Here is a 21,645-nt window from a genome sequence, read left to right on the forward strand (position 1 = left end):
GCCTGGGCCAAGCCGGGGCTACCAATAGCACCGACTCTGTTTCCCTCTTGATTCTTCCCAGGAACCGTGACAGAAGCGGGCACGGGGGGAAGGCATAAATTAGATTGTACTGATCCCAGGGAACTGTCAGAGCATCCGACCCCTGAGCAAGAACATCTCTTGTCCTTGACACGAATTTGTCCAGCTTTCTGTTGAATCTGGACGCAAACAGATCTACGTCTGGAGTACCCCACCTGCGACATATGTTTCTGAAAACACGTCGGGGTGCAGAGCCCATTCTCCTGGGCTCAACTGCTGGTGGCTCAGAAAGTCTGCCTGCCAATTTTCCACTCCTGGAATGAGGACTGCAGAAAGAGATGGAACATGCCTTTCTGCCCAGGCAAGTATGCGATTCACCTCTTTTTGTGCAACCAGCCTCCTGGTACCACCCTGGTGATTGATATAGGCCACTGCTGTGGCATTGTCGGACTGAACTCGAACAGGGAGACCCCGTAGTCTGTAAGACCACTTTATGAGAGCCATATAAACTGCCCGGATTTCCAAGACATTAATGGGCAATAGCTTCTTGATCGCAGACCATTTCCCCTGCAAGCACGTCTCCTCCAACACTGCTCCCCAGCCCGTCAGGCTGGCATCTGTCGTAATAATCTTCCATGGAAGAGGAAGAAAAGTTTTGCCTTTCAGCAAATTCTCGGTTTGTAACCACCAAACGAGACTCTTGCGTGTCCCTGGGGACAGACACATAGGAAGATCCAAGGCCTGGGGCTTCCTGTTCCACGCCGCAAGGATGCATTTTTGCCGAGGCCTTGAGTGGAACTGGGCGAATGGAATGGCCTCGAAGGAGGCGACCATTTCCCCTAACAGTCTCATGCACAACCGAATGGGGAATATCTTCTGCCCAGAATTAGGTCGCACCAGACCCCCAATGGCCAAGGCCTTTGGCCTTGGTAAAACCACCCCGCCTTGAGCGGTGTCAATGACCATACCCAGGTACCTGGTAGCAGGCTGTAGGGACGATTTTTCTAGGTTTATAATCCAACCTAGGCGTTCCAGGAGGTCTAGTGTTCTGGTAACACTGTGGTTCAGGAGCGCTACTGTTTTCTCTATGAGAAGCAAATCATCTAGATAAGCCATGACGGCTATACCCTGAGCTCTTAGGTTTGTCAAGAGAGGGTCTAGAATCTTTGTGAAGACTCGAGGAGCCGTAGCGAGCCCGAACGGCAAAGCCACAAATTGAAAATGACGCCACTCTCCCGTGAACCTTAGATACTTTTGGTGTGCGGAAAATATTGGCACAAGAAGATATGCATCTTTGATATCTATTGATGCCATAAACTTGCAGGGCGGAGACCACAGCGCGTATTGACTGCATTCGGAAGGACCGGATGCGTAAAAAGCGGTTCAGATCCTTCAGACCCAGGATAGGTCTGACACCTCCATTTGGCTTTGGAACGGTGAAGAGATTCGAGTAAAAGCCTGAACCCTGTTCTTTTGGGTCCACTTCCACTATCACCCCCTGGGATAGTAAGTGATCTAAGGCCAGGAATAGCGGTCTTTCCTTTACTGGATCCCTGGGGATCCTTGACCTTAGAAAGCGAGAAGGTGGAATCTCCTGAAACTCTAGCTTGTAGCCCAGAGATACCAAGGAGACTACCTACTTGTCCCAGATCTCTTCCCGCCAGGCTTCTGCAAACTGCAGGAGCCTTCCCCCCACTCAGCTGAGCGGGGGCGCCCCTTCACAAGGAAGCTTTTGGGCTCTGCTTGGCAGGCTTTCGCCCCCAAGTCTTTTCCTGCCCCTGGGCCCGGCCTTGAGCCTTTCCTGTAGGGGGAGGTTGGGAAGGCTGTCGCCACTGCTTAGAGCTTGATGCTCCGGGAGAGAGAGAATGCCTAAATGATGGACGTTTGCTCCTTTTGATTGGAAGCAGAGTAGATTTACCCCCTGAAATTCTTTGGACGAATTTGTCTAATTCTTCTCCAAATAAACGTTCCCCCTTAAACGGGAACCCAATCAAATGCTTCTTGCATGATAGCTCAGCTGCCCAATTTTTTAGCCATAGGGCCCTTCGCATGTGTACCAAAAGGAGAGACAAACGAGATGCTTGTTAGACAGAATCCAAAATCGCATCAATCATAAAACACAGAATTTGAGGTATTTCTGCATAATTCTCCACTTCCTCACTGGGAAGGAGGCCAAGCATCTACTTAACTTGTTCCTTGAGGAACTGACACAACCCCACGGCTGCGTCTGTAGGTTGCACTGCTGTGCCAGTCATGGAAAAGGAGGCTTTCAATAAGGTTTCCAGCTTCTTATCAGTTGGATCCTTAAATACCTGAGCATTATCCAAAGGACAGGTCAGGTTTCTATTCACGCAAGAAACAGCCGCATCGACAGATGGGACCCCCCATTTCTTGGCAAAACTTTCCTCCAGAGGATAAAGCATAGAAAAACCTTTTAGGAGGAGCAGTTTATCGGGATGTCCCCAATCCTCATACAACAATTTATCCATTAAGGGATGAATTGGAAAGGAAAAGGCAGTCTGTGGGATTTTCCTAACTCCCAGGAAAGAAACAGAGGACGTAGCAACTTCAGCAGCAGGCATTCTGAATGTGGTACGCACCAAATCAGTATAATATTGCACCTGTTTTCTGAGCGCCTTGGAGGAGGGGACTCTCTCCTCTTCCTCTGATTCATCTGACTGCTCATGATCCCTGTCCCAAGATAGGCATCTCTCCTCATTGTCAGAGGTGTCATCTGAAAGAGGAATCTCAGCAGAGGGAGGGGATCTACCCCTTTTCCTGCTATCTTTTAGGGAAGCTGAAATAAAATTAATGATTCTCCCTTCAAAACCCTCCAATGTAGCCCTCAGGGAGTCTTCAGTGACGTATACCAGGGCTAAAATATTAGGAGAGGCTGCAAAACCTGACAGGGGCACTGACTCATCCTGTGAGGCTGGCTCCAGTCTTGCAGGGGGGGATGGTAACTTACAGGCATTTTTAGAACCCCTAGACCTAGGCGGTGATTTACCAGTGCCTTTGTTACCTCCCACTGAGACCCTCTTACGAGGAGACATAGTCCTAAGCTACAAAGCAGAGGTACTAGTACAAAGTGCAATCACCGTTGTGCTCAAAGTCTCACAATAAATATATATGCTTAAACTGCACAACCTGATGCTGAGTAGGTGTCTTAGGTTTGCCTGGATCCAATCCCTTGGGATGCTTACTGCCCACAGCTCCTGTGTCTCCACCTACAGCCCCCTGGCACTCTGGGCTTTTTTAAAATTGCCGCCTGGTGCCTGCGCAGTACAGCGCCGTGCACACCAACGTGCACAGCTCACAACCACACTCCCCCCCATTAGCATGGGAGCACGTTTAGCGCGTGTGCACGAGGACCACCGGACGTCCAGGGGGTAAGGGGACCACCATCGGAGCTGCGCTGGACCCCCAGACTACGTGGGACCCCTGTATTACCTATATTGGGGCAGGGATTGCAGTGGAAACGTGAGTCATCTGGGAGAACCAGGCTCCATTGAGCGTGTGTATCTGAAAGGCATGTAAGTATGCATCAGGCTGCTCTTACTCCCTCTAGTGGTGGAAACCAGGTAAGACATACAACTACTCAATGAAGAAATCCATAATATACATTTATATAGGATTAACTTCCCTTACCTGTCCTCGCCACAGGAATTGCTGAAACAGACAGATTCCAGCCTTCACCCATCACGGCGGGCAAGTTGTGCCAACCTTCAGGTTTCTCTGGGGTTCTTTCTCAGAAGAACCTCCTACCTGGACCTTGTAAAAGACTCTGCCAGAAACGTTCGTGCCACATGTGTAAACAGTACACCAAGTCTGGTTTTCCCAGAGCCCAGTCTTCCAATATGAGAGGACTTACAGGCCAAACCTCGTTTCTTCGGATGACGAGGCCCGGGTACCATACCATCTTGGGAGTCAAATATCGGCCCGAGATATGGATCCGGTCTGTTGTAGCCCTTAGACCCCCGCAGGGACTTGCACAGAGCTTTCTTCATAGCACATGTTTTATGTGACCAACCACCATAGACACTGGCAAAAAAACTGAGGTGCCTCCCATATGGGTGGGGTTATATAGGGGAGGAATTCTCCTTAATTGGGGGTTAACCAGTGTCCAATCACCAGAGGTGCCTATATAACCCACTATGTAATGAAGCTCCTGTGTCCCGTGATGTATGATCAAGAAACAGTATTTATAATATAAAAGTGCATGCAGGGCATTGCACAGACCACTAGGGACCAAGGGGGTGTGTAATTTTTTATACAGTACTGTAATCTGTAAGATTACAGTGCCGTGTGTGTTTTGTGTCTTTTTACTTTTTTGAATTTGCTGCCGTTCTACGCTCCTGTGCGCCGTAACGTCGCAGGGAATGGAGCTCGGTGGCATTAGGCACTGTGAATCGAGCGGAGGACAGCTCGATCACACAGCGTGGGGAACATCGCTGGATCCAGGGGACAAGGTAAGTAAGTCTCACTGTGTCCTCCCCTGCATCCAGCGATGCAATCCCGAGTCTGGCTCGGGGTTACCGCTCCTGCTAGTAAATTCCCAACCCGAGCCAGACTCGGGATTACCGCTAGGGAGGTTAAAGTTAAACAATAAAAATGAAAAATTAATTTAAACAGCCTGGCGGGTCCCCTCAGTTTGTGTGAAAAGTGGGACATCTGCACTGTGTATAGAACCTGCTGCAGCAAAACTAGTATATATAAAGAAAAAAATTACATTGATTTTCCCGTCTGCAAAAAACATTGCTGGAAATAGAAAATTCTTAAAAAGAACAGAATCCATACCGGGCCCTTTGGGGAGAAATCCACACCAAAATAAAAAAAATGGCATGGGGTCCCCAACAAAATCCATACCAGACCCTTAAGTCTGGTATGAATTTTGAGGTGGACCCCACATCAAAATAAAAAAATGGTGTGGAGTACCCCCCAAAATCCATACCAGACCCTTATCTGAGCATGCAGCCTGGCAGGCAAGGAAAGGAGGGGGATGAGTGACAGATCCCGAACCATACAAGGCCACATGCCCTTATTCACATGGGGGGGATCAGGATCTGGGGCCCACTCCTGTAAAGGGGGCTTCAAGATTCTGATAAGCCCTTTGACCCCCAAAAATACTGCCCAGTGTAATGGGGAAGAGGCCCTCTGGCTCTGGGGTGAGGACAGTGCCCCCTTGTCCCAAAGCATCCCTCATGTTGAGGGCATGTGGACTGCCTTTCCTAGCCTGGTGTCTGGTAGGGATTCCACTGCATTTTTTTAAAAAATTGGGCATGGGGTTCCCTTTAAAATCCATACCAGACTCAAAGGGCCTGATATGAATTGGGGGGACACCAGTGTCATTTTTTTAAACATTTTTCATTCACCTGTGAATGAGGAAGCTGATAAGTCATCCAATGTTAAAGACACAGCGGCCGGCTTCCCAGCCTGCTCCTTAACAACCTATTCACTGTGCTCACTATGGGCGAAAATTCAGGTGCTCGATGAACACCTGAATGGGGCGATATTCAGGGCCGAACTCATGCTCATCCCGAACCGATTGCCTTCCCTAGTCGCAGGTAAAAAAAGTGAAAATAAGCCTGCAAAAAAAAATACACTTATCTATGAATTAAAATTCAATTCTAAATCAACAAACAAAAACATATTGTACTATATTGCAGTTTACCAGCACTTAGATGTGGTGCCCACATTTTCTTTTTAAATTTTTTCCCTATGATTTTATCTATCAAAATAACATTGTTCCTGTCTCAAGCTGGAGTTCAAAGATGTCTGTCTTTCTTTATTGCAATTATTAGGGCTGGTGGGATTAGTAGTTTATAGAAAGAAGATAACATTGTCCGTAATTTCTATAAAGCTCAAGTAACAAGGACACTGCATTTTTGTAAAGGTCAGCAGATACTTTTCTGTTTTAGGCTCCTTTCACACCGCATGTCCGTATTTCATCCATCCGTTTGTGGATAAAATATGGACATACATGCAGTCCTATGGGATAGCGGGTGTCTGTGGATGTTTATCCCATAGGAATGCATGTATGTCCCTATTTCATCTGTCTGATATCGTCCGTCTCCGCTATGGTCTGATTCTGCAGACGGAGGAAAATACTATTTTTCTATCCGTCTGCAGCGCGGATCGGATGAACACGGACAGACGGTCCGTGTTCATCCGATCCCCCATAGAGGAGAGCGGAGAGCTGACAGAGCGGTCCCTGCACAGTGTGCAGGGACCGCCCTGTCATCCGGCTCAGCGAGGATAAACGCAGCGATCCCCGCTGAGCAAGCGGATCATCACGGGGTGGATGATTACGGATCCGTCCCGTGTGAAAGGGGCCTTAGAAATAGGAGTAAAAAACCTGTCTCTGCTCAACCAGCCCATAAGCATAAAAAAAGAACTAGCCCACTGCATGTATCAAAGATAGCAAACAATTTTATTAGATAAACCACAAATGTATGTTTAAAACATTGATGAACAGATACAAACAAACACTAATAAAAACAAGCCAAGTCCACCTCTTGCAGACCCATGAATAACATCTAGAACTGATAAGCTGTATTATAGTCTTAACTTGGGAATCATTTTCATTTAATTATTCAATTTTTATCTTTTGTACCTGGTTAAGTAATTGGCACATTTTAAAAATGATAGGAATGCAACTTCAAAAGGTTATTGGTTATTCTACCTACAACTTCTTTCAAATCCTTATTCCTCAGGCTGTAAATAATTGGATTTATCAATGGGGTGACCACGGTGTACAGTAATGACATAAATTTAGTAATTTTCAATAACTGTCCTCTTCTAGGTACCAAATACACAAAAAGTAAGGTACCATAAAACATTGAAACAACAATCAGATGGGAGCTGCACGTTGAGAACACCTTCTGTCTACCTGTAATAGACGGGATTTTCAAAATAGTGACTATAATATAAACATATGATACAATGATGATAATAACTGGAGTGCAAGCAAAAACTACACTTGTTAATGTTGCTTGTAGTTGAACAATGGTTGCATCAAAGCAGGAGAGCTTTAGAATTGGGTCAAGATCACAGAAAAAGTGATCGATAATATTAGGACTACAAAACTGTAAGTTTGATATCTCTATAGTATAAACCAATCCAACAAGAAAACCTAAAATCCAACTTAATATAACTGTTATCCAGCAAAACTGATGACTCATTAGCAAAGTATAATGCAACGGTTTACAGATGGCCACATATCTGTCGTAAGACATCACTGTCAGCAGAAGACACTCTGAGGTTTCTGAGACAGCAAAAAAATAAAACTGGGAGATGCAAATAGAAATTGAAATGATGACATTGTTTTCCTCCAACATAGAATGAAGCATATTAGGAAGAACATCAGTTGCTAAAAGAATATCTGTTAAAGAAAGTTGAGAGAGGAAGAAGTACATGGGAGAATGGAGGGATTTGCTGTAGGACACCAATGTGATGATCAGGAGGTTTCCACAAATTGTCACACAATATATCAGAAGAAATAAAAAGAATAAAAAAAATGTTAGAGCTTGTGGGGTCTGAAACCCTAAGAGGTGGATCATTGTAATTATGGTCTTATTTTTCTCATTCATTTTCCAAACATAGAACTTTTGTTGTTTATTGAATCGGGCATTAAAAAGCTTTGAGATGAAATTTAATTGGGAGTGTTGAGAAGAGAAAATTTAAGTAGGTGAAAAAAGAGGAGCAAAGGAAAGAAGGGAACTAATAGGTAGTAAAAAATGAATAAAAAATAATGCAAATATTTTCACCAACATTAGCAATATATACAGTCCACAATTACCAATAAACTGAGCACAATACAGGACTTAAAATGCAGTCAAGTGGTAAATGATTGGAGCACAATAGTAAAAGAAAATGAATGACTGATAAAATTTATAAAAATGTTTATTGTTTGAGAATGCTGTGACCTGAAGACATTGTACTAGTACTAGTGTGCCTCATTGTTTTCCCTGTCCAATGTAGGGTGGGTTCTGTGTTATAATTACCATAAGTAATGCTTACTTCTTTGAAATAATTATTCAAACAGTACAAAGTAAGCTTTACAAAGTACAGATTTCCTTAAAACCCATTTCTACTGGAGAAAATAAGCGATAACATTTTTGCATTTAAGGAATGGTGATAACAGGTAAAAAAATTAAATCAAGTAGATTAAGGTTTGCTAAGAAATAGATTTAGGTGTGCTAGGTGGCAGAAATCTGCAAAATAGCTTTCAAAATATAGATTAAAAAAAATGTGCTTAACATGTAATTCATTCAATTGCAACATTTTTAACAATCTATAACCATCTCAAAAATATCTTCATAAACCCATAAAAGCTTGGCCTGTAAATGATTTTTGATCACAGAGTATTGTGGTTTTTATAGTTAAGCACAATCATTTATGAGAGCTATGGGAAGTATGAAATGATTATTGATATTGTCATGGGATCTATAATAATACATATATGAGTAAATTATTTTTAGATTTATTTTTTTCGTTCAGCAGGTGACTTCTTAACTATTTATTGGTGCATGAAGAAGAAAATGTATTGACTTTTATTTACTTACTTTTTACAAGTTTTATATTATTTTAGAATATATACCTTCTGGATTACTCAGTCCCATTTTATTAGCTTGTCAGCTCTTGCAAATAGGCTACTCTTGCCATGTGTTATTTCTTAAAAACTTAAGTCTCGTACACACGATCCGAATATCATACGACAGATTGTACAACTTTTTTCGCTTAATAGTCGCAAGTAGAAATTTAATAGGTTACGTCACGAAAATTTGCGAACAACAGAAAAAAAAAATCGGAAGTGATGTCATGTGTTGTAATGTATTTGTATTGTATTTTAAGACGATAACCGGTACTGTACTGACTAAATAAAAATCGCACGATCTGGTATCATACGAGGAACATTTTCGTGCTTGTCCAGTCAAATTTTATTGGATGAATTGTCGTGATCGCCTCTCCAAAGTTCTATACCAAAGATCCGATTATTGTACGATCTCATGGAAAGCGATATTTTTCGTCTGATTTTTGGATCGTATTACGGGCCATTAGTGTGGTTGATTGACTAAAACTGGAGAGTTCAAAATCTAGTACAGATGTGCATGGTAGCCAATCAGCTTCTAACTTCAGCTTGTTCAATTAAGCTTTTACAATAAAACCTGGAAGCTGATTGGTTTCTATGCAGAGCTGCACCAGATTTTTCACCATGCAGTTTTAGTAAATAACCTTAAAGCGGAGGTCTGCCAATTTTTTATTTTTTTGTCAAGTCAGCAGCAACAAATACTGAAATATGGACACTTACCTGTCCAGGGCGCCCACGATGTCAGCACCCGAAGTCGATCTGCAGCTCGGCACTCGGGTGCTGCCACCGCCATCTTCGGTAAGGGAATCAGGAAATTAAGTCTTGCAGCTTCACTACCCAGTTCCCTACAGCACATGCACGAGGCACGTTGCACAAACCGGATGGTCGCTGCTGTCTCTGGGACCTGTGTGTTTCCCAGCAGACAGCGGGGGGGAAGAGGCGTAGACTCCCGTGGGAGTCTATGCCCAGAAGTGTAATAGGGGCCAAATGTGACACCGGAGGGGGAGAGGGTTCCGAAAAGCAGAGGTTCCATTTTTGTGTGAACCTCTACTTTAATGTTTGTCTACTCTAGCTTGCTCATTCTGCAATTTTATATATTTCAAGTTGGAAAAATTGGTCTGCTGTGAAATTGCGTTAAAGTGTATTTTATATATTCGTCCTTCTAACTATTTCTGTATTATGTGACATGCACTGCAATAGTCTCCTTGCTCTCCTCTTTGTTGGTATTTCTGGCTGGGGACCAGATTTTCCAATACCCATTCCATACCTCATATGCAGTCATCTATTTGTCATCTCACAGAAGCAAGAATGTTTCTTCTATCATATTTTCTTTATTTTGTATTCTGTTATTTTATAATTTTCCTATGCTATAGCCTCAACGAGAGATGTATACCATTACAATCACACTTTGATTCATGAATGTACTTTTTGTTCTCTCTGTACATTTTGATTGTATACAAAACTACATTAATAAATACGTTTGTAAACAAAAAAAGTCTAATCACCAATTTGCAGAATGGAAAAATTGCAGTAATTATGACCAGTTCTGAGCTGGCATAGAGAGATACAGTTGCTCAGAGCGGGTCATATCTATACCAGGAAGCTGTCATAAATGTGATTCCTGGCCCCCTAAATATAAGTAAAGGGGTCAGGGATACTGGATGATGTCATTACCTAAATATGGCAATGCCCATATTTGGGCAATAACAAGTCAAAGTCAAAGTTGCTTTGTAAAATGCTGGTGAATTCAATTTAAATCAAAATGCTATCTTTGCTTTGAATGATTTTCTGTTAGACACAAAGCAACTCCACAACTCCCCAAGTAATAGAGATGAAGCGAAGAGGACATGATTGCATCTTAATTCAGGTTGAGAGTGCAGGTACAATATTATTATTATTATTATTATTATACAGGATTTATATAGCGCCGACAGTTTACGCAGGGCTTTACAACATTAGGGCAGACATTACAATTACAATACAATTCAATACAGGGGGGAATTAGAAGGCCCTGCTCGTCAGAGCTTACAATCTAGGAATACAGCGGGTGTGCATTTTCACCTGAGTTCAAAATAGGTGTTATTGTTAGAATCGCCAGTAGTGATGGGCCGTTCACCCCCAGGTTCAGTTCGCACCAGAACTCCCAAAAATGGCAAAGGTTCAGAACCAAAACACAAACCTTATTAAAGTCTGTGGGACCCCAACTTGAAAAATCAAAAGCCCCCATCTTGTAGGCTTATATGCAAGTTATTGGCCATAAAAATGGTATGAGGACATGGGTACTGCTCTGCAATATTTTTAACGAAGCAGTGATTTTAATGACGCTTAAATTGAAACAATAAAAATTCAAAATGTATTTAAACAGCCTGGGGGGTCCCCTCAGTTTGTGTGTAAAGTGGGACATCTGCACCGTGTATAGAACCTGCTGCAGCAAAACTAGAATATATAAAGAAAAAAATTACATTGATTTTCCCGTCTGCAAAAAAAACATTGCTGGCAATAGAAAAATTTTAAAAAGAACAGAGTGACCCCCCCCCCCCTCTGAATCCATACCGGGCCCTTTGGGGAGAAATCCACACCAAAATAAATGGCATGGGGTCCCCAACAAAATCCATACCAGACCCTTAAATCTGGTATGAATTTTGAGGTGGACCCTTATCTGAGCGTGCAGCCTGGCAGGCCAGGAAAGGAGGGGGGTGAGTGACAGATCCCGAACCATACAAGGCCACATGCCCTCATTTACATGGGGGGGCCAGGATCTGGGGCCCACTCCTGTAAAGAGGGCTTCAAGATTCTGATAAGCCCTTTGACCCCCAAAAATACTGCCCAGGGTAATGGGGAAGAGGCCCTTGACCCCATAAGCATGGGGACAAGGTGCTCTGGAGTGAGGACAGTGCCCCCCTGTCCCAAAGCATCCCTCATGTTGAGGGCATGCGGACTGGTATGGTTTAGGAGAAGGAGATGCTCGCTCATCCCCCCTTTCCTAGCCTGGTGTCTGGTAGGGATTTTGGGGGGACTCTATTACATTTTTTAACAAATTTGGGCATGGGGTTCCCTTTAAAATCCATACCAGACTCAAGGGGTCTTATATGAATTGGGGGGACCCCAGTGCCATTTTTTTACTTTCAAAATATTTTATTTTACGAAAAAGGCACTTACATACGTATAGCAGTATAGAAACAATCTGCAGCAGGGAGGGCCTGCTGTCACAATGTAAGTAATGAAAACAGGAGACATCAGTGAAAGACAGACAATATCAAAACGGTACAGTCGGCATGCCCTTCCTCATCGAGGGGCTAAATAAAAATAGAGGTAAACAGAGGGTGACCCCCTAGGGAGAGCCCACCAAATAGAGCCATTAGGGGTAGCCCCCAGGAGCCCCCATCCCGACACCCCTAATAGGGAACTTGCTGTGCCAGGATGGGGGAGTATCCTCCCAGGCCCCCCCCTCTCAGAGGGATAAAGCAGTTGGAGGACCGTCCGCAGTGGGCACCGCAACATTAAATTGGACTGTACGGTGAACCTGTCAATTACAGCTCTGTTGAGCAAACCAAAACCTTAGAACGTCTAGAAGGACAGAGAAAAGAAGAGAAGAGGAGAAGAGGAGGACAGAGGGGTAAGGGGATGTAAGCTATGTCCTGAAAGGGTGGAAGGTTATAGCGGGAGAATGTTTAGCATTTAATGTAAGAGGGGGCGCTTTAGGGGTGAGGTCTGGTCACTAGAGGAGAGCCTGGGGGTACCCCAGGCAGCAGAGAGATTCCCATGTAACGGGCCCAAGGGTCCCACACCTTTCGGAATTTAGGTGTGGTATCTGACAGAATACCTGACAGTTTTTCTTGGGACATTATCCACGATATCTTCCTCTTAACTGCGAGGAAGGAGGGTCTGGGTTGCTTCCATGCGGAGGCAATCGCAATTTTGGCTCCTAATAGGATAAAATAAGTTAGTTTCTGAGTGTTACCAGACATCAAAGGAACAGGGGTATTGAGTAACGCAACCCCTGGAGTTCTCGGAACCCGGCAGCCTGTGACTAAGTAAATCAAGTTGAAGATTTTAGTCCAGAACGATCGAAGTCTAGGGCATTCCCACCAGATGTGGATCATGGAGCCACGAAGTTGGCACCCCCTGAAACATAAGGGGTTAGCCGTGGGGTATATTTTGGCTAGCCTGACTGGAGTGAGGTACCACCTGGTTATCAATTTGATGCTAGCCTCCATTAGTGAGGTGTTTTGGATCCCACGAAAGGATCTGGCTAGGGCCAGCTGCCAGGTTTCAAGACTGCCAGAGGTCTGGAGATCAGATTCCCATGCCGTCATATAGGGGGATTTGCCCGTTGGGGAAGTGAGAGCCGCGTAGATCACTGAAATACCACCCCTCTGCTCCCCGATCCTACCACACCAGGCTTCATATTCAGTAAAGGAAGGAGGAAGGGGTTTGTTTTTCCAAAGTGAGTTCAAGAAGTGAGATATTTGTTGGAAGCGGAACCTCTCTGTGTCTGGTAGCTCTAAGTGTTCGATACAATAAGCTAGGGAAATCGGACCCCTGGAATTGAAAAAGTGACCTATCCGGTATAGTCCCTTGTCCAACCACCATCTGAAGGCCTCAATGTCCAGACCAGGGGGGAAGTCATGATTACGGAACATGTGTGCAAGGGGTCTTAAAGTGGAGACTAGGGAAGGCTCTTTGCGAAGACCGTCCCATAGGGCGCAGGAGTGAGATAGGGATGGGGACATGATGGGCGGCCTGGCTTTGGGCGGGCACCATAATAGAAAATCTAGTGTAAAAGAGGGTACAGAACAGCGTTCTATGGACTGCCAATCCGGTTTCTCGTATTTGGAGTAGATCGAGGAGAGTTGGGCTAGGCGAGCTGCAAGGTAGTATTTGTGGAGGTTAGGCAAACCCAACCCCCCCTGCGTCTGTGCAGGAAGAGCGTGTTTTGCGGTAGGCGGTATCCCTTATTACCCCAGATATATTTCAGTATTTTGCTTTGCAGAGAGCAAAGGTGGTCCTTCCGAACTGGTATTGGCAGGGCTCGAAAATAGTAGAGGATTTTGGGGAGAAGGGTCATTTTTATGGAGTTAATCCGGCCAAGCCAGGATAGTTCGTGTTTAGACCATGAGGAGAGATCAGTTTCCAGCTGTCTGTATAATTTGGGGTAATTGTGGGCATACAACATCTCTATTTTAGGTGTAAGGGAGATACCCAAGTATTGGATGGCAGTGTCACTCCATTGGAACGGAAAGGATTGTTTGAGTGAGAGGACTTGGTGGGTGGGGAGAGAAATATTCAATGCCACAGACTTGGAGTAATTAACCCGCAAGCCTGAGACCTTGGCAAAGTCGTCCAGTACCCGGGATAAGTTGGGCAGGGTTGTGAGGGGGGAAGTGAGGAACAACAGTATGTCGTCCGCGAAGAGTCCACATTTGTGCGTTTGACTACCGCATTGGACACCTCCAATGTCTATGTTGTGGCGGACTGCGATCGCCAGTGTTTCAATGGCTATTGCAAATATGAGGGGGGATAGGGGGCACCCCTGTCTGGTCCCCCTGGTGATGGGAATTGGCTCAGAGAGGTATCCCTGCATTCGAATTTGGGCCCTCGGCTGGGAGTATAAGGCCCGTAATAAGCCCAGGAAACGAGCCCCAAATCCCCACCTGTCAAAGAGCTGGAAGATGTACTGCCATGAGACCGAGTCAAAAGCCTTCTGAATATCTAAGGAAAGGAGGAAGCCTGATTGTCCGGGTCCCCCTTCCCAATTAGACTGCAAAATGGAGATAATATCAACCGCCCTCCGAATTTGATCAGGTCCCTGTCTGCCGGGGATAAAACCAACTTGGTCCTTGTGAACATAGCGTCCGATGAAGGAGGCTAGCCTATTGGCCATAACTTTCGTGAGAATTTTGAGATCATTATTAATAAGGGAAATCGGTCTGTAGTTGCTGACATCTTCCAAGTTCTTGCCAGGTTTGGGGATGACCGTGATATATGCCGTGTTAAGGTGGGGATCCAGGGGGCCTCCATTAGCTTTATGATTACCGAGATTGGCCAGGTGAGGGGCTAGCGTGTTGGCAAAGGCTTTATAGTAAGGGATCGAAAGACCGTCGGGTCCAGGGGCGGAGCTTTTTTTAAGATCCTTTATGACTCCCAGTATCTCCTCTGCCTGGAAGGGGGCTTCCATAACTTGTTTGTGAACGTCCGATAAGGCAGGGATGGGGAGTCCCTCCAAAAACTTTGGAAGGAGGTTATCTTTGGGAGATGGGGGGCTACTGTAGAGAGAGGTGTAAAAGTTCTGAAAGGCATTCAGAACTGTGACCGGATTAGACGTGGGCGGGAGTCCTGCGCTTCTGATCCGAGGGAGGGTGCTCAGCTTGGTTCTAGGGGAGAGTCTATTAGCCAGGAGTGTGCCTATTTTGTCCGCCTGTGAGTAAAACTTGTGGCCAGACCACCTAACCGATTTTTCTGCTTTCGTGGTGAGGGCGAGGTTGAGTTCTAAGCGAGTCTTGTCTAGTATGGAGGTGGGGGTGTGGAGGGGGTCCTTTTTGTGAAGGGCTCTGAGTTTAGAGTATTCCTCTTCTAGCTTCAGGATGGTTGATTGCCTTTCCCGTTTTATTTGAGAACCTAATTGCATGAGTTTTCCCCTAATAAATGCTTTGTGCGCCGCCCACAGGGTTTCGGGAGAGACATCAGAAGTCGCATTAATAGAGAAATATTCCTGCAGTGCTTTGTCGAGATCCATAACTCGTGATGGCTCCGAAAGGAGGGATTCATTTAACCTCCAATGCCTGGGGTGTCTCCCACTCGAACCCCCCAGGGCCGTCACAATTACCAGCGAGTGATCCGAGACCACTGTGTCAGTGATGGAGGCTTTGAGCATCCTGGGAAGGAGCGAGGAGGGGACAAGTATGTGGTCTATCCGTGCATATGATTGATGTGGCGCTGAGAAGTGAGTGTAGTCTCTCTTTGTGGGGTTTAATTCCCGCCAGACATCGGATAACCCATGAGCGTGAAGCAATTTGGCGATCCGTAGGCTTGCCTTCGTGGGCCTGGTTAAGCGGGAATGTGAGGGGGAGGATTTATCAAGTCCTTGATCAAAGGCGACGTTAGAGTCCCCTCCGACAATAACCGTTCCCTCTAAAAGAGGTGCTAGGGTGCGCAGCAGGGATTCGAAGAATTTGGCCTGACCCGTGTTCGGGGCGTAGTAGGAGACCAATGAGTAAAGTTGGTCCCCCACAGTGCCCTTTACAAGTAAATACCTGCCCTCCGGATCCGCTTTTTCAAAACTTTTATTGAATTTGCATGTTTTGGCAATCAAAATGGCCACCCCCCTGGTCTTGGATTCCGCGTTGGCTAAGAAGAACTGAGGGAAGTGGGCATGTAGGAACTTGGGACTATACCGGATAGGAAGGTGGGTTTCCTGAAGTAGAATTATATCTAGTTTCAGGGATTTGTAGTAATCAAGGGCTTTTCTCCGTTTGATGGGGGAATTAAGACCCTGAATGTTATGGGAGGCTATCTTAAGCCTAGCAGTCTGTGGATCAGCCATGGAGCAGAGGGGGAGCCCAGCATCTGAAAGCGACCTCACTTACCCAATCCATAGCGGGGTTCTCGGTAAGGGCATTGGGATCGGTGGCCCGAGGTTGTCTCCCAGGATACCATGCCGACTGGGTTGGCTCAGCCCAACCTGAGGAGAAAAAAAGTAGTGTCATGTAAACATTCAACGGGGGTAGCTTACCATCAAGGGGGGAGAGAGGAGGAGAAAGGGCAAGGAAAGAAAGGGTTCCTGAGAAGAGAAAGAGGAGATCAGGGCAGGAGACACCCCCCGAAATCCCAAGAGAAAACAATGTAGACAACCGACCCATAAGGTCAGACGTCCCGACCCTCAGACGCCTGGGAAAGGCCGAGGGAGGGAGAGTTACACATGTGGTCCCTCGCGGAACTGGGGACCCCTAGTCGGGTAACTACCCGAGCTGTGATATCAACATTAAATAACAATAGCATATAAGCAGCAATATAAAAAAAAAAAAATTTTTCTTGAGGCACGGCTAAACATAATGATTAGAAGACACTGGGGCTAAACAATGAATGCTGTTCCTTAGGCAGAAGGTAGGATGGTATATCCAGGGAGGGTGCTGGGGAATGCAGCCCCCTGGAAAATCCTCAAAGCAGCCTTAGGGCCCATTTCGAGGGGACGCAAAAAAATATGAGGGGTTACGGGCAGTCCAGTAGATGGACGAAGTACTGCATAGCGTCCCGGAATATTGAAGGCAATGGGGAGAAGGGTAGCACAAGTCCTAGGCAAGGGGAGGGCAAAAAGGGTTGGAGGGCCAAACTTTCAATGTTTGGGGAGCAGTCCTCCGGCCCTCTCCAGGACCTCGGACGGTCAGTCGCAGAATGGAGAGTCTGAAAAGGGGTCTGGATGTTGCTCAGGTGGGTGCATTATCCTTGACCTTCTTGGCTCTTCCGGAGGTCCACAACGGGGATTGTGGGCTGTTAGGAGTTGGCCGTTTGTTGGAGCCTTGGCTAGGGTTAGAAGTGTCCATATCAGCTTCTTGAGAAATGATTTTCAGCCTGGTGAGGAGCTTTTCCCCCTCGGGGAAAGTGGAGAAAGCAAAAGACTTCCCTTTGTCCGTGAACCTGACCGCAAATGGGAATGCCCATTTGTATTTTATGTCTTTTTGTGACATTGCAAGCAAGAGGGGTTTTAGAGCTCTCCGTCTCTGTATAGTGGAGGGGGAGAGGTCCGCAAAGATCTGAACCTGGTGACCCTGGTATGTGACGTGTTGCAGGGATCTGGCTCTCTTCATAACTTCTTCTTTCACCGAGAAGTGATGTGGCTTGGCCAGAACATCGCGCGGGGTGCCATCCTTCCTAGGGGGGCCGAGGGTTCTATGGACCCGGTCAAGTTCAAGCTTAGTAGCTGGGATGTCAGGGATTAGCTGTTGAATGAGGTCTTGCACCGCCCTGGACACATCAGTTATTGATTCTGGAAGCCCGCGAATTCTGATGTTATATCTGCGTGACCTATTTTCGAGGTCATCGATACGGGCCATGGCTATGTCCAATTGCTCCTGTACTGAATAAATGTGCCTGGAGTTTTGGATGGATCTGGCTATGGTATCCTCCATTTTATGTTCGATCGTTTCGATCCGGGAGCCTAGGTTAATAAAATCAGCTTTCAATTCCCCCGTGATTTGCAAGGCAGTTTGGGAGAGGCCCCTTTCTAATAGTTCAGAGAATTTGCCAAACAGGGCATCCATGTGGGAGACTGGGTCTGCATGAGCAGCCTCATGGGGGGCCATGGCGGCCTGGGTAACCCTGTAAGTCCCCGCTGGGGAGGGGGAGAACTCCTGGATGGTGCGTTCCAGCAGAGAGACCGTGGAGGCCGGGGACGGTGTGGCTTCCTTGGGGAGACCCCTGGGGTTGCCTGGGGTGGCGTGGAGAGGAGGGAAGTCTGTATCTGACCTGAAATCCACTGTGCCTGCGGATCTGTGATCCTGAGACAGGAGCTGTGCTGCGGTGGCCATCTTGGATTTCTCCCTCACGTCCAATGAAGCGAACAGCGGGCCCAGATTGCGTTTAGCCAGTCCACCGGTCATTCAGTAATGTGCTCCAACACTTCGGGAGTCCGTCCCTATAGCTCGGGAAGCGGAAGGGTAGCCGTGTCGTGCGGTAGGGGTTCCGTCGTTCCGCGAGGCAGCGGAGCTTTAGATGATCGCGGCCATCTTGGAAGCCTCGCGCATGCGCACTGGCCCCAGTGCCATTTTTTAAACATTTTTCATTCACCTGTGAACGAGGAAGCTGATAAGTCATCCAATGTTAAAGACACAGCGGCCGGCTTCCCAGCCTGCTCCTTAACAACCTATTCACTGTGCTCACTATGGGCAAAAAATTCAGGTGTTCGATGAACACCCGAATGGGGCGCTGTTCAGGGCCAAACTCATGCTCATCCCGAACTGCTTGCCTTCCCTAATTGCCAGGTAAAAAATAAAGTGAAAATAAGCCTGCAAAAAAAAATACACTTATCTATGAATTAAAATTCAATTCTAAATCAACAAACAAAAACATATTGTACTATATAATGCAGTTTACCAGCACTTAGATGTGGTGCCCACATTTTCTTTTTCAATTTTTTCCCTATGATTTTATCTAGAAAAATAACATTGTTCCTGTCCCAAGCTGGAGATCAAAGATGTCTGTCTTTCTTTATTCCAATTATTAGGGCTGGTGGGATTAGTAGTTTATAGAAAGAAGATAACATTGTCTGTAATTTCTATAAAGCTCAAGTAACAAGGACACTGCATTTTTGTAAAGGTCAGCAGATACTTTTCTATTTTAGGCCCCTTTCACACATGCGGACCGTATGTCCATATTTCATCCATCCGTTTGTGGATAAAATATGGACATACATGCATTCCTATGGGATAGCGGCTGTCTGTGGATGTTCATCCGCAGACACCCACTATCCCATAGGAATGCATGTATGTCCGTATTTCATCTGTCTGATATCGTCCGTCTCCGCTATGGTCCGATTCTGCTGACGGAGGAAAACCCTATTTTTCTATCCGTCTGCAGCGCGGATCGGATGAACACGGACAGGCGGTCCATGTTCATCCGATCCCTCATAGAGTACAGCGGAGAGCTGACAGAGTGGTCCCTGCACAGTGTGCAGGGACCGCCCTGTCATCCGCCGGCTCAGCGAGGATAAACACAGCAATCCCCGCTGAACAAGGGGATCATCACGGGGCGGATGATTACGGATCCGTCCCGTGTGAAAGGGGCCTTAGAAATAGGAATAAAAAACCTGTCTCTGCTCAACCAGCCCATAAGCATAAAAAAAGAACTAGCCCACTGCATGTATCAAAGATAGCAAACAATTTTATTAGATAAACCACAAATGTATGTTTAAAACATTGATGAACAGATACAAACACTAATAAAAACAAGCCAAGTCCACCTCTTGCAGACCCATGAATAACATCTAGAACCGATAAGCTGTATTATAGTCTTAACTGGGGAATCATTTTCATTTAATTATTCAATTTTTATCTTTTGTACCTGGTTAAGTAATTGGCACATTTTAAAAATGATAGGAATGCAACTTCAAAAGGTTATTGGTTATTCTACCTACAACTTCTTTCAAATCCTTATTCCTCAGGCTGTATATAATTGGATTTATCAATGGGGTGACTACGGTGTACAGTAATGACATAAATTTGGTAATTTTCAATAACTGTCCTCTTCTAGGTACCAAATACACAAAAAGTAAGGTACCATAAAACATTGAAACAACAATCAAATGGGAGCTGCATGTTGAGAACACCTTCTGTCTACCTGTAATAGACGGGATTTTCAAAATAGTGACTATAATATAAACATATGATACAATGATGATAATAACTGGGGTGCAAGCAAAAACTACACTTGTAAATGTTACTTGTAGTTGAACAATGGTTGCATCAAAGCAGGAGAGCTTTAGAATTGGGTCAAGATCACAGAAAAAGTGATCGATAATATTAGGACTACAAAACTGTAAGTTTGATATCTCTATAGTATAAACCAATCCAACAAGAAAACCTAAAATCCAACTTAATATAACTGTTATCCAGCAAACCTGATGACTCATTAGCAAAGTATAATGCAACGGTTTACAGATGGCCACATATCTGTCGTAAGACATCACCGTCAGCAGAAGACACTCTGAGGTTTCTGAGACAGCAAAGAAATAAAGCTGGGAGATGCAATTAGAAATTGAAATGATGGCATTGTTTTCCTCCAACATAGAATGAAGCATATTAGGAAGAACATCAGTTGCTAAGAGAATATCCATTAAAGAAAGTTGAGAGAGAAAGAAGTACATGGGAGAATGGAGGGATTTGCTGTAGGACACCAGTGAGATAATCAGGAGGTTTCCACAAATTGTCACACAATATATCAGAAGAAATAAAAAGAATAAAAAAAATGTTAGAGATTGTGGGGTCTGAAACCCTAAGAGGTGGATCATTGTAATTATGGTCTTATTTTTGTCATTCATTTTCCAAACATAGAACGTTTGTTGTTTGTTGATTCGGGCATTAAAAAGCTTTGAGCTGAAATTTAATTGGGAGTGTTAAAAGGAGAGACTTTAATTAGGTGAAAAAAGGGTCACAAAGGAAAGAAGGGAACTAATAGCTAGTAAAAAATGAATAAAAAATAATCCAAAAATTTTCACCAACATTAGCAATAAATACAGTCCACAATTACCAATAAACTGAGCACAATACAGGACTTAAAATGCAGTCAAGTGGTAAATGATTGGAGCACAATAGTAAAAGAAAATGAATAGACTGATAAGATTAATAAAAATGTTGATTGTTGGAGAATGCTGTGACCTGATTCATTTTAAGAAAGACATTGTACTAGTACTATTGTGCCCCATTGGTTTCCCTCTCCAATGTAGAGTGAGTTCTGTGTTATGATAACTATGTAATGCTTACTTCTTTGAAATAATTATTCAGACAGTACAAAAAAAAGTAGTGCTTTACAAAGTACAGATTTCCTTAAAACCCATTTCTACTGGAGAAAATCAGCGATAACATTTTTGCATTCAAGGAATGTTGATAAAAGGAAAAAAAACATAAAAATAAATAGATTAAAGTTTGCTAAGAAATAGATTTGCTAGGTGGCAGAAATCTGCAAAATAGCTTTCAAAATATAGATTAAAAAATGTGATTGATTAACATGTAAATCATTCCATTGCAACATTTTTAACAATCTATAACAATCTCAAAAATATCTTCATAAACCCATAAAAGCTTGGCATGTAAATGATTTTTGTTCACAGAGTATTGTGGTTTTTATAGTTTACAGAATCATTTATGAGAGCTATGGGAAGTATGAAATGATTATTGATATTGTCATGGGATCTCTAATAATACATATATAGGTCAATTATTTTTAGATTTTTTTTTCTTTCAGCAGGTGACTTCTTAACTATTTATTGGTGCATGAAGAAGAAAATGTATTGACTTCTATTTACTTACTTTTTAGAAGTTGTATAT

The 21,645-nt window shown here is 44.5% G+C and overlaps 2 protein-coding genes across 2 annotated transcripts; both read right to left on the bottom strand.

Annotated features, from left to right (window-relative positions):
• Positions 1-6,466: 6,466 nt before the first annotated feature.
• On the bottom strand, positions 6,467-8,012 carry LOC143963968 (olfactory receptor 10A7-like). The gene has a single exon (XM_077473695.1). The coding sequence runs from the start codon at positions 7,605-7,607 to the stop codon at positions 6,654-6,656; it is 954 nt and encodes a 317-aa protein (XP_077329821.1). The 5' UTR covers positions 7,608-8,012; the 3' UTR covers positions 6,467-6,653.
• An 11,385-nt stretch (positions 8,013-19,397) lies between these two features.
• On the bottom strand, positions 19,398-21,410 carry LOC143961489 (olfactory receptor 11L1-like). Its single transcript, XM_077470788.1, has one exon. It carries the CDS (start codon positions 20,637-20,639, stop codon positions 19,686-19,688), a length of 954 nt encoding a protein of 317 aa, XP_077326914.1. The 5' UTR covers positions 20,640-21,410; the 3' UTR covers positions 19,398-19,685.
• Positions 21,411-21,645: the final 235 nt, after the last annotated feature.

The sequence above is a fragment of the Lithobates pipiens genome, unplaced genomic scaffold, assembly GCF_037356315.1.
Source record: "Lithobates pipiens isolate NorthernLeopardFrog02 unplaced genomic scaffold, aLitPip1_a1.2 Scaffold_8, whole genome shotgun sequence".
NCBI classification, from domain to species: Eukaryota; Metazoa; Chordata; class Amphibia; order Anura; family Ranidae; genus Lithobates; species Lithobates pipiens.